At 48.7% G+C, this 19,890-nt stretch overlaps 2 protein-coding genes across 2 annotated transcripts in view; both read left to right on the plus strand.

Annotated features, from left to right (window-relative positions):
• The first annotated feature begins 1,495 nt into the window (after positions 1-1,495).
• Positions 1,496-14,991, plus strand: MKS1 (MKS transition zone complex subunit 1). The gene is made up of 18 exons (XM_082201444.1): positions 1,496-1,709; positions 2,770-2,888; positions 3,478-3,545; positions 3,929-4,084; positions 4,401-4,498; positions 4,628-4,756; positions 5,107-5,211; positions 5,920-6,028; positions 6,331-6,387; positions 6,531-6,573; positions 7,811-7,873; positions 8,428-8,498; positions 9,910-9,979; positions 10,585-10,692; positions 11,685-11,818; positions 12,573-12,655; positions 13,013-13,110; positions 13,694-14,991. Exons 1-18 carry the CDS (start codon positions 1,576-1,578, stop codon positions 13,786-13,788), a joined length of 1,740 nt encoding a protein of 579 aa, XP_082057570.1. The 5' UTR covers positions 1,496-1,575; the 3' UTR covers positions 13,789-14,991.
• A 90-nt stretch (positions 14,992-15,081) lies between these two features.
• LOC309520153 (maestro heat-like repeat-containing protein family member 2A) overlaps positions 15,082-19,890 on the plus strand; it is a 42,961-nt gene continuing 38,152 nt past the window's right edge. The window contains 4 exon segments of the mRNA XM_082201624.1: positions 15,082-15,353; positions 17,274-17,371; positions 18,840-18,982; positions 19,358-19,483. Of these exon segments, the coding sequence (XP_082057750.1) occupies positions 17,341-17,371; positions 18,840-18,982; positions 19,358-19,483 (300 nt within the window). The 5' untranslated portion in view covers positions 15,082-15,353; positions 17,274-17,340.

The raw sequence follows: 19,890 nt of genomic DNA on the forward strand, positions 1-19,890 counted from the left end.
AATGTGAAGCATTCTCCCTCAGGAGGCAGGAGTGGCCATCAACTTGAATGGCTTTAAAAGAGGATTAGACAAAATCATGGAGGAAGAGAGGGCTATCGATGGTTACTAGCCACAACTGCTATGCTCCTGGGGGCTGAGCCCTTTTGGGTCCCCTGAATATTTATGGCTTGGGGGCTGGGCCCCTCAATGTCCCCAAAACACAGCGGCAAAATGTGGAGCTGAGCATAGCGCGGTGCTAGTGGCCGGCTCCTCCTCCTGCCGCGGAGAGGAAGGAGAAGCCTTTTTTTGGACTTACTTAAAGAAATATGAGTTTGATGAATTTGCGAGCGGGATTTGAAGTATGACCAACAGAAGGTATTAAAACTTACTGTAATATTGTTATGACATAAGAGATGGAAGACAGGGTGTGGCAAAGGAGTGGAGAACAAAATCACCATGGAAAACGGGGTGGGAAGTCGACAAAACCATAAACAAAATTATGTCTAGGAGTCTATATGTGGAATTTTTTCCTTGAAATTTAACAAAAAATTTTTAAAAAAAACCATAAAAAAACCTATAGAACAAGCCTAGTAAGACAACAGCAAAGAATGCTGGCAGCATAACGTGTCCAGGAAAACTATAATACCGTCAAATGCCTGGGAAGAAGTTTTTTAGCAGGTACAGAAAATACCAGGAATTCACTTCATCTCAAGAAACAAATGCTTTCTCCCCATGCAGAGAGATTTAATCTAATTAGTTTATAGGATTTTCTATGATTAATTGACTTTAGGCTGCCATCTTAAACTAACACGGGGAATGGAGTCCTATTTAACATAGTAAAGGTGCTCAGGAGTCAGAAATGTAGATTTGGAAGGGGCCCCAAGGGCCATCTAATCCAACCCCCTGCAATGCATCTAGAGAATCCCTGACAAATGGCCATCCAACGTCTGTTGAAAAATCTGCTATTAAGTTAATGTGAACATTTAGTTTTGGGGTGCTTTTGAAATGTTTAATAGTACGAACAACCAGGCTGCCTGGAAGGGTGAAGGAGCGGGCAGTTTAAGCAGATGGCTTTTTGCTGCAATCTGGGAGGCACGTTTTGTATATAGATATGTGGGTGTTTGAATGAGAAACCACGTCAGGCTCAGCTCAACTGCTTGCCTGCAATATCAGCATTGGACTACCTCGCAGGGCTGTTGTAAGTCAGTCTCTCAGTTCACAGTCCTTCCCACACCCGAGTCTGCAGTGGGGGTAAACCAATGAGGTCCATCGACTACAATCCATTGCTTTTGCAAATCATTCTCAGCCTGACCCCCAACCGTAAAATGTTGACAGTCAGGGACTACACTGCAGGCTTGTTGCAAAGTACTCTACTCCCTGCTAGCCGGCAAAGGTTAGCAATGGCATCTGTGCCGGCAGAGTTGATTTAAAAAAAAAGAACAGTTGGGGGACTCAGGAAAAATTAAATGCTCCACACAAAAATAATCTTAAAAACAGAAACTCCTCCTTTGGTTTCTCTAATGTGATCTCGGAAGTGTCCTATCTGGCAAAGGCACTCTTTACTTTCTCTGTGGCCGGCGCCATCTTGCCGTCCCCATGGAAACGCGGCCTAACGGAGATGCCGAAGCCTTTCCAAAAACCCCTCAGACCATGGCGGAGACCGTGTGGAACGAGGACCCAGGCGGGGCAGTATATCGTTCCCGGGACCCCATCAGCAACTTGCGCGTCAGGTTCGTACATTCTCGCCCCGTCTCTGCCCCACGTCGCCATTTTATCGCCCCCTCCCCCCCAAAAAAACCCTCGCCGCTCCCCTTCCTCTCTCCCCAGCTAAGTTAACCCCCCACCCCCATCTATGAATCGGTATCACCCACAGTGATCATTCAGTATCACCTGTCAATCAGTTACTCAGACAATCAGAGCAAATCCATAATCCTCGATACCCATTTTAGGGGGTGGGGGAGAGAACAACACTCCCATCACTCCGCTTGCAGATCTTCCTGCCCCAAAGAGTCTTCTGCAAGCTTGAAAACTAGCAAACTCATTAGGAGAAAAGCTTCCCTTAGTTTGAAGGGTTTTTTTAAAAAAAATATTTTTGGCCTCTTTTCTGTGGGGCAGGATCTGCTTTGATTGGTGCGGTTGTTTTAAGTTTCTATTACACTAATTTATTGCCATTGCTCCCAGTATTTATCTGTTTGTTTATATACTGCTTCATTTAAAAAAAAGGAAGCCTCAAATCATTTGTGTGTTTGTTGATTTCTGCATTTTGCCAGGGGTTGGATAGATGATTCTCCCATGATTCTAAGTTGCTTTGAGTAATTTTTATGAGGAAAGTGACTTATTATTTATAGGAATAATAAGGAACAATAATAAGGAACAATAGGAAACATGGGAACAAGAGAAGCTGCCTTATACAGTACCAAGTCAGACTAATGGCCCATCTAGCCCTATAGTGTCAACCCTGACTGGCAGCAGCTCTCCGAGGTTTTCAGGCTGAGAGGATTTCCTAACTGTATCTGGATATGCTGTTGGGGATTGAACGTGTGACACACAAAGCCCTTCCCATAAAGATTAAGTCCAGCCCTCAAGAGTCTGAAAAAGGGGCCTATTTCTGCCCTATACCAAGCCAGACCAATAGTCCATGTAGTTCAGTAGGGACTACCCTGACTGGCAGCAGTGGCTCTGCAGTTGACTCCATGCTTAGGGCTTACACTCTGCACCATGATTTTCAGCCTTCCCAAACCCTTTTCTGTACTCTTCTCATGCTCCAGATATTGCTTTCTGCCTCTACAGAGTTCAGATCCAGCGCATGACCTCCACCAGCCTCCTGCTGCAGCAGTTGCACCTTCCCTTCAGCCAGTCGGGACAGCAGCTCATCAGTTTGGCCAACCTCGGCACCCAGAACACAGCAAGTGAGTGGGCTACTGTTTCTTCAGGCTGCTCAGCTGATGGACCTTCACCGCAACGTCTCATGCCATCGTGTTGCTTTTCTGCCTACCTTTTGTACTGCGGTTCAAGTTGGCTTATTTACGGTATATGCAGCACTCGCACCTTGTCTGACTGTCCTCCGCAAGGCAGTCAGAATTGCTGTGTCAGTTCAGATGCTCTAGATGACAAGAGACCAAAGCAAAGGATTCTGGGAGTTAGGTCAAGCATATTGAGCGGTTGTGTCAGCAACTATGTGTGCTCTATGTGGGGTTTCCCTTGTGCTTGTTTCAGAAGCTGCAGTTAGTGTATAATGCTGCAGCTCGATTGCTGATAGGAGTGAGGTCTTGTTGGCCTAGAGCAGCGGTGCCTAGAGATCTGCATTGGTTGTCATTCTGCTAGTGGTCCAAGTTCAAGGTGTTACTGTTCATATATAAAACCCTGAACCTGTTTACCAACAATCTATGGAACTGGCATTCTTACGAGTGCCACACAATACCCGTTCCACATTTGTAAGAAATCAATCTTTTAGTGTGGCAGAGTCTGTACCCAACTGCCTGTCCTTCTTTGTTCCAGGTAACCATTGTTCTGATGAGGAGAAAGAGGAGGCCGTGATCGGCTGGCAAGAGAAACTCTTCAGTCAGGTGAACGGATGGGGGAGTCTTCCAGGTCACAAAGAATTGCATCTCTGCATTGCAGAGATTAGACTAGATGACACTTTGGGTCCCTTCCAACTCTACAGCTGTATGATACTTTAGGACATCTCAGAGTCCCTTGGAATTCTTATTTCATTTATCCTCACAACAGAGACACCTGATAAGAATTTATACCTTGTCCAAGCATTTCTTGGTTCTTAATTTTTCATTTTACTATTTCATTTTTGCATTTTGTTTCTGAATTTTTATTGACAGTGTGCATTTTCATTTTATTTGTGCCCTAATAAATTGAGATTTTTTAAAAAGGGATAATTTTGGGGTGGGTGGTGGGTCTGCTCTCAATGCTGAGTTTTTTTCTGTGCTTTCCCCAGTTTGAGGTCGATCTCTATCAGAACAAGTCCGCCTGCCAAAGCCCTCTTGACCAGCAGTACCACCAGGATGTGCTGAAGCTAGAAGAGTCTGGGGGTCGGAAGAACCGCCGAATCTTTACCTACACAGACCATGACCGCTTCACCAACCTGGAGGAGGTACCTGCTGGCCTTCAGGAGGGTGGAGATGGGATGGAATAGCCCTTGGCATGGAGGATAGATTCCTCTCAGGTGTCCTGGGTGGTGGGAGGGAAAGAACTGTCCACCTCCCGCAAATGGGAAGCAGTGGGCCAGGGAATCTAGTTTATAACCCACATTCAGCTTCATGGGATGTCCCCAAATACTAGCGTTACGAGAGAGGGGGGTATCTGCTTGGCCTCTGTGAGAACAGGATGCCAGACTGGATGGGCCCCCTTTGGCCAGATCCAATTTCTTGATGTTCTTAAAAGTGACTGGCTGCCTTCCTGTGTTCCAGCACAGCCAGAGGGTCACCACATCTGTCACGGAAGTCCCTTCGTACCTGGCAGAGCGGATGGCAAATGTGAGGAGGAGGAGGCAGGAGCGGAGGCCAAGGTGAGTCGGGTCAGCCATACCTCTGGGTTTGGTGGGCCCTGATCCTGGATCCATCACGGTGCGTTCAGACTAAAGCAGAAGGAGGTCTGCTTCCTTGTGGGTAACCGTCTCCTGTGTGCCTCTCGGCAGGGAAGGGAGCATCCTGAAAACCCGACTTATCACCTGGGAACCCTCGGAAGAATTCATCAAGAACAACCACGTCATCAACACCCCCGTGCAGACCATGTACATTATGGGGGATTTGGGACCTCATGGCAAGTAAGTTGGCTTTTGTGTGTTGGAGCCCTCTTGGCCTCGCCATTGGGTCTGGTTTGGATCTCAGCACTAAACCAGCAGCTTACCTTGGTGTGGGCCATAGATCTCAGGGCAGTTCAGAACATAAAAATACAAAATAAAAGCACAAAATACATACTAAAAACAAGAATAAACCAACAACACAAAAACCAATACACTCCCTTCTCCTACCAATATTAGAAGTGCTAATCTATTGTCCAGAGCTCGGGTTCTACAGTTCCAAAAAAGGGCTACTTCATGTCACACCATCCTTGCTGCACCATAGCGCCCTGTGCTGCCAGGCTCTCCTTTTCACCCTGACCTCTTCCCCGCAGACTTGGTTGCCGGGAGCATGAGCACGTCCTCTGTACAATCCAGGTGGACAGCAACGGAGTCATCACCGTCAAGCCAGACTTCACAGGCACAAAAGGGCCTTACAGGTGAGCAGCACAGGCCTGTCAATCAATCAATTGGATGTTTGTTATATCATAAAATATAAAGAAATACAAAATCTGATGTTATTCTGAAAAATGATCAAGAAATGGTGTTTAACCTTATAACTGTTGCAAAGATCACAATAGCTAAAAATTGGGGGTGGGGGAGAAGCATATCTCCTACTATATCCCAATGGATTTGGAAAATCTGGTCTATAGTAACTATGACTAAGCTAGTTTATTACCAAAGAATACCTATAAACTAACCTAAGATTTTTTGGTGAAATGAATATTTTTATAATGCTTTGGAACAGTAAGTTTGATGATGATGATGTTCAAAGTTATGCCGTTTTGAGCATTATGAGTGTTTCTTTACACTTTTTTCCTTTGGTCTGTGTTAATTGTTACTAGTAGTAATATTTTTTAAAAAAAACAAAATCACAGCCTTGGAAGATGGAATTATATGATTCATTGGAGGTTTTTAAAGAGAGGTTGGATGGCCACTTGTCAGTGTTTCTTTCGCTATGATTCCTGCATTGCAGGGCATTGGACTTAATTACCCTTGGAAGTCCCTTCCAATTGTATGATTTTAAGACTCATAGCCGAACCCCGACCTCTCTACCTTCTTGGTCTTTGCAGGGGCAGGGAGTAAGGGGGGGGGTTCCTCTGGGTCTTCTCTGAGCTTTGCTTGCCTTGTTTTGGGGACCCGTAAAGGATCGAGCTGGAAGGGGAGAAGCGGGAAATATGGAAGTTCACCCTGGAGAATGCCTCAGCCCCTGTCAAGCCAGAGGAGCAAGAACGAGAGCAGCGCGTCTTCAAGGATGTAAGCACCACCTTTGGCTCTGGCGGTGGGGGGTGGGGAGCATTGGCATAGGTCAGCTTTCCCCAACCTGCTGCCTCCTCCTACTTGGTGGCAACAACCCCATATAAATAAAAGATGGTGATTGACCCTGTGGCTTCAACAGAATCCACCCACTATTACCCCCAAGGAAGTGTTTCCATGCTATTTAAGTTCCTGACTCCCCTTGTAAGAGTCCCAGAACGAAGGATTAGGATGGGGTTGGAAGCCCCATAACTGTCCAGGTTTCCTCACCCTCCTTTCTCACTTCATGCTTCTTTCTTTAGTTGTACAGCCGGCATAAGGAGTACCTCAGTGGACTTGTGGGCTCTGACTTTGAGATGGTGAGTGACTTTTACTTGCCCTGGTGGGTCAGTCGTCTGGTCCTGTTTCTAGAGGGGCTCTGAAATGCCTTGCTGCAAGCAAGCTTTGGGAATTAAGCACCACTTCCAGTGAGCTCTCTCTCTTTCCCCTCCCTCCCTTGCAGACTCTCCCTGGTGCTCTCCGACTCTTCGTTAATGGTGAAATTGGTAAGGCTTTCGCTTCTCCATGTTCAGAGGTGTTCCCCAGGGGTGGAGTGGGGAGGGTCCCTCCTCATGGGCCAAGGGGGATGGTGGGCTGCCCCTGAATATGCTCATCCTTCCCTTGCACCCACCCCCCAATATAGACAACGTTCCCACTATGGGTATGATTTCTGCATTGCAGGGTGTTTGACTAGAGCTGGTCACTTCCAACTCTGCAGTTCCATGATTCCACCCCCTGCGTGTGCCCTTTAAATCTAGAGATTCCACCAAACCTCCAGAACAGACTTTGGGATAGCACAGAGTGGGGGTGGGAAATTCCAGTTACACTAGCAGAAATCTTTCATATGCTTCCAAAGCACAGTGCAAGCAACAGGCCAAGAATCAGACTAGACGTTCACATTTGCATGTATGTAACTTTGTAGAAAATATTGAACAAGAAAACATTAACCTTCACCACCACATAGTTCAGAAAAGAGGAATACAGTGATATTTATACAGTGGTACCTTGAGTTACAGATGCTTCAGGTTTAAGACAATTCAGGTTACAGACTCCACTAACCCAGAAATAGTACCTCGGGTTAAGAACTTTGCTTCAGAATGAGAACAGAAATTGCGCAGCAGCGGTGCGGTGGCAGCGGGAGGCCCCATTAGCTAAAGTGGTGCTTCAGGTTAAGAACAGTTTCAGGTTAAGAACAGACCTCCAGAACGAATTAAGTTCTGAACCCGAGGTACCACTGTACTTCAAACTCAAACAATGCATTGACTATTCAGCTTAGTTACATTTTCACGCGGTACAGCAACACAGCATACCTAATGGCCTCTCGCCGCCACTTGTTAAGCATTTCCCCACTTTTACGGTCTTGCTTAGCTACATAATTTGCTCAGTGCATGGTTAGCTTTCCCACAATCCTTCTCAACATACATTGGTTCTTTATTTCCCCCCCATAACACCTTCCTAGATAATTCCACTGCCTCCCAGTGGGCGGTACTGGCCACTTTAAGAACCGCTGATCTAAGGGGCATTTGCACGCCTGTGCTGCAGCCTTCTGGCTGAGACACCATTGACTGCCAACCAGAAACAGCCTCCTCCTCTGTGCTAGGGAGAGACACGCATAGCGGGATAGTTCAGCTGCTCAGCACCCCACAACATGGCTCTTGGGGGTGGGGGTGGGGAGCGTGGCAATTAAGAGTTAGGATCCCTGGCTTGGGAGGAAGCCACAATCTGTCACCACCTTTCCTTCAGTTTCAGCTCAGGGCTATGAGTACAACAACCTCTACATCCACTTCTTCCTGGAGCTGCCCAGCTGTGAGTAAACAGGAAGTGGTTGTGGGGTGGGAGGAAGTGGGGTGGCATCATCCATGGCATGGGCCACAGCTGCCCCACCAGAGACAGCTGAAAGCTGAGCGGGGGCCTGGACCCCCAGCCTTTGAGAGTACGGGGGGCACTGTTGCAGGCTGCCCAAAGCATGTTTGCCTCTCTCTACGGGCCCCAACTCCTGCTGTTTTGTTTGGCCTTCCTCAAATCTGGTGCCACATTCCACACAGATGCATGGCACCTTTTTGGGGGTGGTGGTTCTTACCCTTGTACCATAGGCTATGCAAACCACACCCACATTTGCCATCCGGGCATGCAAGGGGCATCGTCAGGGTAGAGAGATTCCAGCCAGGCAAAACGCTCCAGGCGTGAGCAAAGCAGTGCTACTGAAATCCAGGGCTCCCTGGGTCTGAGACTCCCCACCCTGACCTAAAGAGAGAATATGTGTTTGTGCATTTCTAATCTGCTGTGCCCAAGAGCTCATTGTGCAGCTGTTCTGGAGTGGAGCTGTTTTTTGCAGCGCTGACCCTCTTCCTTCCTTCTAGGCTGGTCATGCCCCCCATCCCAGCAGCTCTCTGGCGTGACACAGACCTGTGCTGCCAAGACCCTCGGCAGGGTAAGTGAATGGGGCACAGCTGGGGGGGGGGGCTGAGTCTCAACACAATCCTGGCCAGGCTTTCCCATCTGGTCCTACCCCAGAAACATCCTTCCTTCAGTTCTCTGAAGTAAGCGGCCCTGCAAGACATCAGGGGACGCAGGACTTTCTGGGGAATTTGGCTTCCTGAGAATCCTGGTGTCTTGAAACTAAGGGTTGTAGACCCATTGAAATCAGTGGACCCAAGTTGGCCATGCCCATCATTTCCCATGGGTCTACTCTGAGTAGGACTTGTAGTGGAGATGGTGCTAAGTTTCTAGCCCTTGATGCTGGAGAGAAAAGCACCATTGCTTTGGGCCCCCAGTTCCCAGTCAGGTTTCATATTCTTACGTGAATAAGAGTGTGAGAAGAAAGAAGAGGGGTAGATCAGGCCCATGGGGGCCCATCCAGTCCAGTCTCCTGTCCTCACAGTGACCAGCCATATTCCCCAAAGGGAGTACAACAGCAATTCTCCTGTAAGGGAGAAATGTGATCCTGTTTGATTCCCCACTTGTGATTCCCAGCACCTTGCATTCAGAGGCATCCTGCTGCCGCAGGAGGCAGTGATGGCTACCAACCTAGCTGGCTTCAAAAGGATTAGGCAGATTCATGGAGGAGAGGACTTTCAATGGCTACTAACCATGACTGCTGTGCTCTGCATCCAGAGTCAAAGGTAGCAATGCTTCTGAATATCAGTGGCTTGAAGGGGGGGGGGGAGAGGACTCCTGTGCTCAAATCGTGCTTGTGGATTTCCCACTGGAGCATCTGGTTGGCCACAAGAGAAGACAGCTACTTTGGGCTAAAAAAAGAACAAAGTCAGAAAGAAGAAGAAACAAGAAAAGGAGAAACCTTAACAAATAGAAAAGGAAAAACAACAGAAAAATAGAAAAGAGGAAAAGGACTTCTGGCTTGCTGTCCTGCAGCTACGTATTATATTCATCCCTTAAAACCCAACCATTCTAGCTTCTATAAACCAGGTTGTTTTTTCAGTCTTCAAACCTGCTATTACAAATTCATTTTCTCTTTCACGCAAAAAGTCCATGAGAAATTTCCAATCCTTAACAAATGTTAGTCATGATTTTTCTCTAATTAAACATGTTAACTTTGCCATCTCATCCAGATCCAATAATTTTATCAGCCATCCTTCTATAGTGGGTAGGGCTGTATCTTTCAATCTTTGTGCATATAGCAGTCTCACCGCTGGCTGTAGTGGTCCTTTTCCAAAAGGCTCTTCTTACATTCTTTCATTTCACTGCAGAATGTAGACAAGTCCCTTGACCCTCTTTCAGGTGTGTCAGTCTAAGAACCAACACCCATTCCACACACACCTCATCACAGATTCTTGTTTCCTTGCCACTTGCACAAGAGGTGAGTTTCCCTTCTCTCTTCCCAGGAGCAGGTGGCCTTTTTCTCCTTCCCTTTCACCCTGGAGGTCTTCTTCTCCCAGGAAGATGAGTTGGAAGGTGAGTCGTTCCCTCGCATGCCAGCTCTGTGGAAGGTGGAGAAGAGGTGGTGCCCCTCAAGTCCTTCTCGTGGTGAAAGCCCTCTTGGAAGGAATGGGAGCACAGTTTCAGCTGGTCTTGTGCTGAAGGATGTCAGAAGGGCTTCTCAGCTGTTGACACATGTGCCAAGTAGTGAGGGTGGGGGTTGCTGTTGACACCAGAATGCCTCACCACTTTGTACATTTGAGAGTGGGTCTTAACATTGACTCCTGGAGGGCATCTGCACTTCAGCATCTGAGCACCAGCTCAGTGGTCAGGAACATCACTTGGACCAGAAATCACAGAATCATCTGCATTTCAATATATTTAGTGTTTTATATTGTTTTAGTTTTATTAATGTTTCGTTACTTTTAACCGATTGTCATTTTTCAGCCTTTTGCATTTATTCTAATTTGTGTAAGCTGCCATGTGTTCCTGTGGGGAGGTGGGATAGCGACAATTCCTGCTTTGTAAGGGGTTGGACTAGATGATCCTTGGGTGTCATTTCCAACAAAACAATTCTATGAAAGGAGGAGGAAGAGTGGGTGGTCGGTGTCATCATACTCCTTGCCCCCCTTCTCCCCCAGGCCCCCTCCCCCAGTGGCCTGTCCTCTACTTTGAGGTCCTCTCCTTGGACTACTGGCAAAGGTATCGCGTTGAAGGATACGGGTTTGTGGTCCTGCCAGATGTGCCAGGTAAGAAGGCACGGGGGGGTGAAGTGAGGGGCCTCCCAATGAGCTGGTTTTGATGCCAACTGTTTGCCATGCTCCCAGCTGAAGCCAAGCTGGGGCAGATGGGAGTTGGGTATCTAAAACATCTGGAGCAGTAGTTCCCAAACTTTTTCAGGCCACTGCCCCCATGGTCCCGTAAGCTCATCTCCAGGGGTCCCTACCCTATAAAAAAAATTTCGAAAAGCAATTTACATGGCCCTCTAACGAAGATAATAACACAATAAGATTCAAAACAGAAGCAATTAATTGCACATTTATTCAGCATCCAATTGAAGCTCTATAGTTTATTTAATTTAACAAAACTGATGAACTTGATCCAGTGATATCAGCTTTTCAAAATCTGACAGTAATTTACACCTCTCGCATTCCCCTGCCACTCCCTTGCCTCTTAGCACTGCCCCCCCCATTAATCCCACCCCAGTGGGTGGTACGCTCCTCTTTGGGAACAAATGATCTGGAGAGCATCAGATTGCTCAAAGGCTGGCTTGAAGAAACCCAAGAGAGCTGCTGCCAGTCAGTGCAGGCGGTTCTGGGCAAAGCTGCCATTTTGCCTAACTTTGGTACCAGACGGCTTCAGCTGCCCATTGTCTTTGTGCATGACTCAATTGCTCCCATTTCTATCCCACCTTTCCTCCAAGGAGCTTCAGGTGGCATACATTGTTTTCCTCCCAACCACCCTGTGAAGTGAGAGAAGCCGTGCCTGGCCCGAGATCCCCCAGTGGGTTATATATCACTGAGCTGGAGTTTAAACTCTGGTCTCTTCCATATCATAGCCCAGCACTGTTTAACTGCTGCATCGCAGTAGTGGCATGTGGCTGGGCTCCATGCCCTAGTTCCTTGTGGCAATGCTCTCAGTGGTTGGTACTGCACGTCTGCATGTGTGTGTTTGCTGACTGTCCCATGCCCTTTTGAGGGACCGAATAACCTCTTGACCACTCCCAAATCTGCTGGCACAGGGGCTCACACCATTACAGCATCCACTTGGCGTCCCATGGAGCTGGGAACCTACTCGGAACTGCAGAGGTTTTTCATTGGGGGGTCGCCAGAGCTGGAGGACATGACCTATGCCAGAGTGCCTGGCACCTTTACGGTGAGTACCTGCACTTGGAAAGAAGTCGGTATGTCTCCCCACCAACACAATATAGCATTTCCTACTAGCCATGATAGGGACGCGGGTGGCGCTGTGGGTTAAACCACAGAGCCTAGGACTTGCCAATCAGAAGGTTGGCGGTTTGAATCCCTGCAACGGGGTGAGCTCCCGTTGCTCAGTCCCTGCTCCTGCCAACCTAGCAGTTCGAAAGCACCTCAAAGTGCAAGTAGATAAATAGGTACCGCTCTGGCGGGAAGGGAAACTGTGTTTCCGTGCGCTGCTCTGGTTCGCCAGAAGCGGCTTAGTCATGCTGGCCACATGACCCGGAAGCTGTACGCTGGCTCCCTCGGCCAATAAAACGAGATAAGCGCCGCAACCCCAGAGTCGGCCACGACTGGACCTAATGGTCAGGGGTCCCTTTACCTTTACTAGTCATGATGACAGTGTTCATGAGAATATAAGAAGAGCCTGCCGGATCAGGCCAATGTGGGCCCATCTAGTCCAGCATCCTCTTCCCATAGTGGCCACCCAGATGCCCCAATGGGGAGCTCACATGCAGGACCAGAGCACAATAGCAGCCTGACCCAGCTGCTGACTGCTAGGCTCTTTGTATGCTCCTGTGTCATTGCCTGGGGTCATCCCACTTTGGGGTTGGCTGGATCCTTGAGGAAGGCATGAGGAGGAGGGCTCCCGGGGGGGGGGGACGGAGGGGCTACCAAGACTTGCCCTGACCTGGGGCTCGTTCTCCCTGCAGGGTGAGCGCCTGAGCCGGTTTGGCTTCCGCACCGAGACAACAGGAAGCGTCACCTTCCGGCTGAACTGCCTGCAACAGTCCAAGTAAGCCACGGGTGCGGGTGCTGCCCCAGATTCTTTAGGCATTTCATAGAATTATAGAACTGTAGAGCTGGGAGGGACCTCCAAGGGTTATCCAGCTCCACCCTCTGCAATGCAGAAATCACAGCTGCTGCTGTTCTGCTGCTGCTGATGATGATAATAATAATAAAAGAATTTAGGCACGCAGAACCAACCACATGCCACCCACAACTCTTCCTCTTGGCACTCATCTCCATTGGCATTCACCCTCTCACATCCTGCTCCAAGGCAGTTATGGTACCTCCCTTCTTAAGAACCTTCAAGATGCACAAGGTGTTGGGTGGGGTGGGCATACTTGTTCTGACCCTCCTCTTCCACCAGAGCCTTCCTGGACTCCAGCTCCATGAGGAAGCGCATGCAGAGCGTCCTGGACCGGCTGGGCACCTTCGGCCAGCAAGGCTCTCTCTACAATGTCCTGGGTGAGGAGGGAGAGCTGGCGGGGCAGGGGGGCAGGTGTTGGGGTGTTCCTTTGCTCCAGGATGTTCCTTTGCACCAGTTGGGGGGGACCCCAGTCCAGTTTCCATGCTAAATAGCCCTATTTATAGAATCATGGAGTTGGAAGGCAGCAAAGGGGCATCTGGTCCAACCCCCTGCCACTCACCTGTGGCTCTTTCCTTCTCAGGTGGGCAACGTGCTTTTGAAGCCCTGAGGCTGCAGTCCTCTACATGCTTCTCTGGGAATAAGTCCCATTGAACTCAGTTGGGATTTCTTCTGAGGAAAGAGAAAGAGAGAGGGCAGCAATTGCACTTCCTATTGTATCTTCAAATGATTAACTTAAAAATACCCTAAAGTAATAGAATATGTGGCTATCCGTTTTTTTTTACTCGGGTTCATTTATTTTCTGATTGCACCATTTGAATTTCCTTTGTATGGAATGATGGGTCACATAGTGTAGAGCCTGCCTAGTCTAGAGTTGCAGGCAGAGAAGGTGCTGTGGGGGACAAGCCAGCTGCCCAGACTGAACACGCTCCTTCTCTGCTTTCCATCTTCTCAATTTTGCAGAGGCTTTCCAGAGGGCCCGGCACCGGATGCAGGAGGCCCGAGAGAGCCTCCCCCAGGACCTGATCCACACTTCCGCCTCCAACCTCCAGCTGTGAAGAGAGAAGTCTCGGGTGACCCCAAACGGCAGCCCTGGCTCCTCCCACTCCCTTGTGGAAGGAGGATTCTATAAGAAGCCCCGCCCCACCTCGCCTCACCACTGGGCTTTCTTTGTGTTGAGTGAATCCTGAGCCCAGGCAGTGGCAGCAGGGGGAGGGGGGCTTTGCTTGTCTGGAGGGCATGTCCTGTGGCTTCCTTGCACTCTAGGCCTGAATCCCTCCTTCAGGCATCCGCGAAATGCATCCAAGAACATCTCCTCATCCAGCAATCACCAGCAGGACTTCTCTACTCCTCCACTTAACTCGCAGGATTGGCGGGAATTCTCAGGACAGGGCACACAGCGCCCCCCCCCCAAAAAAAGCAGAGTTGTTTCATCCATGCCTTGAAGATCAGAATCGAACTCGGCCGCAGCAGCAGCATCCGAGGAAGCCCTGCTCACAGAATGGTAGAGTTGGAAGGGACCCAGTGGGTCATCTAGTCCAACCCGCTCAAAACCCGCCCCTGTCAAGCCCAGCCGCAAAAACTTTGCAAGCCAAAATTGACAACTGCGAAAGAAACAGACTCTGTCTGAGGAGCTGGCCAAGATCAGGGTCCTTCTCCTCTTTGAGGGCGATTTCTGCAAGGGGCAGAGAGAGCCACTCTTTTAGGCTCCAGTCTCCACACTTTGTGGCAGCGTCTCTGGTGGTCCTGCAGAAATCCCAACCCTGAAACAACCTTTTGTTATTTGAATAGGCCTTTGGTCTGATCATAAGCAAGGCCAGTTTTAGTGTTAAGGGTGAGGGGGAATGTATTTTATTCTCTTCCAGTTGCCAGCCTGTGTATATAATATTTTGTTAACATTATTGTTCTGTATGTCTGGGGCAGGGGACAAGTGAAAGCAGGCCTCCCCCAACCTGGCGCCCTCCAGGGGTCACTGGACTCTTAACTCCCATCAGCTCCAGCCAGGTTGGTAGGGGGTTGATGGGAGTATCACCATCACAGCAGGGGCTGATGGGAGTTGGAGTCCAAAGCATCCAGAGAGGACCAGGTTGGTAGTGAAGCTGCTTTAAGGGAATGGTGGCAATGCAATAATCTTTTATATTGTAGCAGAACCGTGTGCAGAAGTGGTTTCTCTGTTTTCTAATGACAAAAGAACAGATTAAACTGCACTAAGGTACTGAAACCCAGAGTATTTCAATAAAACCATCTCCCTTCCATTTGGACATTTTTGCTGGTCTGCCATCCTGATCCTCTTTGCTATCCCAAATCTAGCATGAACTCTGGAGCCTCCAGTCAGCTCCAAATCCAGGATCCTGTTTCATGGGACCATGCAAATAGGAAAGGAGGGGTCTGCCCTTTTCTGGGGTGCCATACCCATTTCCCCATGCGGCCCCAGGATGCTATTCCCAGGGATGGGTTCCTCTGAGCAGACCGTCTCAGTGATGTCACAGAGCCTCCTGAGTGTTGCTGTTCCGTGAGCCAAGGCCACCCTGAGCTTGTCACTTGAGGTCACTTTTCCTGCCGGCTCACCTTCGCTCACAGCTTCCTTCTCTCTCTCAGAAGCAAGCACCCAGCCCATTACAAAGTGAGCTGGAGGGGATCTCGAGGCCCCTTTCATGGAGAGGGAGGGAGCCTAGTTCATTCTTTTGTAATGAAGAAATCCACTAGTTTGCCATCCCTGGGACTTGATTGCTTGAGCAATCCACCAGTCAGCATTAAGATGGGCAGCATCTCCAGGCTGGAATGTGTGAATTGGTTTTGCGCATATTGACTAACTGGGGATGGCTAGATAGATAGATAACAGAATTGTAGAGTTGGAAGGGACCCCGGGGATCACCTAGTCCAAACCCCTGTAATGCAGAAATCTCAGCTAGATCATATATGACAGATGACCACCCTACCTCCGTTTAAAAACCTGTCATGTGAGTTTGTTCTACTGTCAAACAGCCCTTATTGTCAGAAAGTTATTCCTGATGCTTAGTTGGAATCTCCTTTCTTTTAATTTGAAGCCATTGATTTGGGTCCTAGCCTCCAGAGCAGGAGAAAACAAGCTTGGTCCATCCTCCATGTGACAGCCCTTTAGATTTTTGAAGATGGCTATCATATCTCCCTTCAGTCTCCTCTGTACCAGGCTAAATATACCCAGCTCCTTCAACCATTCCTCAGAAGAGCTGGTTTCCAGATCACTGATCATCTTGGTTGTCCTCCTCTGCACACGTTCCAGCTTGTCAACATCCTTCTTAAATTGTGGTGCCCAGAACTGGACACAGTACTCCAGGTGTGCTCTGACCAAGGCAGAATAGAGTGGTACTATTACTTCTCTTGACCTGGACACTATATTTCTCTTGATGCAGCCTAGAATAGCATTAGCTTTTTGTTGCTGCTGCTGCTGCATCAAACTATTGACTCATGTTAAGCTTTTGGTCCACTAAGACCCCTAGATCCTTTTATGTACTACTGGCAATCCAAATATCCTTCATCTTCTATTTGTGCAGCTGGGTCTTCCTGCCTAAGTGCAGAACATTACAGTTGTCCCTATTGAAATCCATTTTGTTAGTTTTGGCCCAGTTCTCAAATCTGTTACAGTCATATCGAATCCTGATTCTGTCGTCAGCAGCATTGGTTACCCCTCCCAGTTTGGTGTCACCTGCAAATTTGATGAGCATCCCCTCAATACCTTTATCCAATAAATAGATAGCAATTTCAATCTTCAGCTTAAATCTTTGCAAGAAAAAGTGGCTTGATTTATTCCTCTGTCCCCCACCTCCTCCACCACAAGAGACCTTTGCTGTGCTGTGGGACCATTTGAATGTAGACCTTTCTATTTCCAGTTTGAGTCCCGTCCCCCCAGTACACACAAGCAGGATGTCCCCATATAATCTGGTCTGTGCCAGTGGCCAGGGGTCAATTTCTGCCCTTAGCTTCTGTTAAGAATCTGTGAACATACTAAGAACCCTGCAGGATCAGGCCAATGGGGGCCCATCTAGTCCAGCATCCTGTTCTCACAGTAGCCAATCAGATGCCCGAGCAGAAGAGCTGGTATTATTTAGTATCTGGTGTTTGGAGGTAGAATACAACCATCATGGCTAGTAGTCATTGATAACCATGACTCCATGAATTTATCCAGTTCTCTTTTAAATCCTTCCAAGTTGATAGCCATCACCGTCTCCTGTGGTAGGGAGTTCCACAGTTTAACATCGTGGAGCATGAAGAAGGACTTTCATTTGCCTGTTCCAAATCTCCCAATATCCGACTTCACTGGATAGCCCTGAGTCCTAGATTTAGAAGAGAGGGAAAGGAAACATCTCCCTGTCACTTGGAGAACCTGGGGCTTCTTTGGAGGGGAGTGGGGTATGCCTGCCCCTTCCCAGATGCCTTGTGACTTCCAATGGGGCTGACACCAGGTGTGGCTTCTGGCTTCCATGGGGCTGCTGGTGGGGTTTTGCATGGTCTTGGAGATATGTATTGGGAGTCTCAACTTCCATAACCTGTGTGTGTTTGTAAGGGCAAGTTGCAATTGTTGAGCATTCCATCTTTGGACAGAAAACACAGAGCAGAAGGCATATAAGGGCATGACTGATGAGGGAGAATCATCCAGTGAAGGTAAGGGACTTGGGCAGTTTGTGAAAGCTCCATATAAATATAGTACAGTAATTCAGGGCCACTGCAACTTCAATCACAACTTCCAAGGGATCCAATGCAACTTTTTGCCCTTTCATGGAAGTGTAGAGTTGGAACAGACCCCAGAGGGTCACCTGGTCTAACCCCCTGCAATGCAAGAATCATTTTGTTCCCTGTGCATTCTGTAGGGATGCCACTCGCCATACCTTGCTCCCAACGATCACTGCTTTGATTGCACCTTAAAAAGATACGTTGATCTTGCACTATTTCCCAGCAACATAAATAGTACAGTGTGCAAGTTCTCCTTAAATCAGACTTTGTCAACATGGTGCACTCCGTTTGGTTTGGACTACAACAACCAGCAGCCCCAACTAATAGGGCCTAATAGTGTGGTGCAGGGACTTATGGGAGCATGGCTATGCTTGCGGGGGCTGAATAAAAACAGAGAAGGAAAAAAGGTTAAAACAAGTATTGATAAACCATTGCAGGAGATGTACTCTTAATTGCTTGCATAAGCCTGACAGAATAAAAATGTTTCAGCAGGCGTTTAAAAGTTGGCACAGAATACAACCGCTGGTTCTTCCTATGTCTTTCCCTAACCCTGAGAGGGAAGTTACACTGAGAGACAGAAACTGGCCCCAAAATCACCCAGTGAGCTTCATGGCTGCATGGGGATTCAAACCCTGGTCTCCCAGGTCATAGCCTAACACAAACACTTGTAGAGGTCCTTCTCATTTACCCCTTCTGCTCCTCTTATGTGGCTCTTTCGTCCTGCCTTCAGCACCCTCTAGAATACGACTCCCAAGTGGCCTCCAAAGGAGCAGCCAAGAGGAACATGCCCCTTTGGGTCAAAAAAGGGGTCACCACTCCCCTGCTTGAACTAATGTAGTGTTTTCTGCTCACAGCAGAAAGAGGCAAACAGTTATGATGAGCACTATAAATCAGGAATGCTTCACGTGTGGTCCTCAGCAGAGAACCCTAGAATTGTAGGGACTCCAAGGGTCATCTAGTCCAGTCCCCTGTGATGCAGGGATCACAGCTAAAGAATCCCTCAGGCGACCACCTAACTTCTGTTGAAAAACCTCCAATGAAGGAGAGTCCGCTCTCCGAGGTAGTCCGTTCCACTGTGAACATGTGATTGGACTCCAGCTCCCATTATCCCTGGCCATTGGCCATGCTGGCTGTTAGACCTGAGAGGAGATGCAGCTCATCAACATCTGCATGGCCCCAGCTGTAAACAGCACTCAACTTACCCCTTGTTCCTTTAAAAGGGTGCAGAGAGTTTTCACCAGACTTTGCACACACGCTCATTGCTTGGTGGCAACGAGGTCTAGAACCTTGAAACCGCCCAGGCCTTCGGAAGTGCCACCTCCCTGCAGAACGTTGGGCAAGCTATCGTGATTCTTGTCAGCCTGGTGAGTTGCTGCAGCCTCCTCCACCCCCTACTTAGGTCGCCTCCACTCCATCAGCCACCTCCTGCAACTCCCAGAGGCCGCATCCCAGAAGGAGGCCGTCCTCTGCATTGTGAAGGCTGCTCGCAGCCAGCCAGCTGCCGTGATACCGGTTCTCGTAGTGATGCTCCAGCAGGACGAGGTAGGAAAAACTGCTTCTCTAACTTAGACCGTTTTCCAAGACTGGTTCCCCCCACCTCAAGTGCCCTTCAGAGATTTAGGACCACAAATTCCATCGGCCCCAGCCTGAGAATTGTAGACCAAATCCTCTCAAGAGCACCAGCACCAGTTGTCAAAGAGTTAAACAACTACTGTATATAAGTTTATGCAGGCATCTGAATGTAACCCCACTTCAGGAAGCTTTTAATGTTTGATGCTGTATTTTTGTTGGAAGCCGCCCAGAGTGGCTGGGACAACCCAGTCAGATGGGCAGGGTAAAATAATAGAGCTTAAATGGACAGGTCCTTCCCTCCATGCTCAGAAACTCTCTCCCTCCCTCTCTCTTTCCTTCCTGCAGGCTTCTGCCTGGCAGAAGGTGGCCATCTATCGCAGTCTGCAGGCCATGATGGAGCACGGCCTGGAGGTGGAGCCCGCCGGCCAATTCATCCTTGCAGCCTCCAAGCACCTGAGGGCATCTCCAGATGTAAGGATACCGCAGATGACTCCCAGAGGCATCTCCCTGCTTGGTGGTTAATTCTGGGTGGTTGTTGTTGCTGTTAAGACATCCTGAGGCCAAACCCTGCTTTGTAAGCTCCCAGCCATGTGGTAGGTGGGCGGGCTGGGATTTTCATCCTGCCTCCTTATTTTATCAATTGCATTTATCTCCCGCCATTCTCCATCCCGTCCCCCGCACCAAGGAGCTCAAATGTACAAACATGGTTCTCCCTCCTCCTCATTTAAACCCCATAACAACCCTGTGACTTAGGATAGGCTGAGAGGCAGTGACTGGCCCAAGGCCACCCAAGGGGCTTCATGGCCAAGCAAGGATTCGAACCCTGGTCTCCCTGTGTTCCTAGTCAAACGCTCTAACCACTATGGCACACCGGCTCC

Source organism: Podarcis vaucheri (genome assembly GCF_965113315.1).
Source record: "Podarcis vaucheri genome assembly, chromosome: 15".
NCBI classification, from domain to species: domain Eukaryota; kingdom Metazoa; phylum Chordata; class Lepidosauria; order Squamata; family Lacertidae; genus Podarcis; species Podarcis vaucheri.

Bases quoted from the DNA above. Each gene is read 5' to 3' on its own strand.
- MKS1 (XM_082201444.1), top strand. From the start codon at position 1,576: ATGGAAACGCGGCCTAACGGAGATGCCGAAGCCTTTCCAAAAACCCCT. The intron at 5,212-5,919 runs GTGAGCAGCACA...GGACCCGTAAAG, and splicing joins GGCACAAAAGGGCCTTACAG to GATCGAGCTGGAAGGGGAGA. The intron at 6,574-7,810 runs GTAAGGCTTTCG...CCTTTCCTTCAG, and splicing joins CTTCGTTAATGGTGAAATTG to TTTCAGCTCAGGGCTATGAG.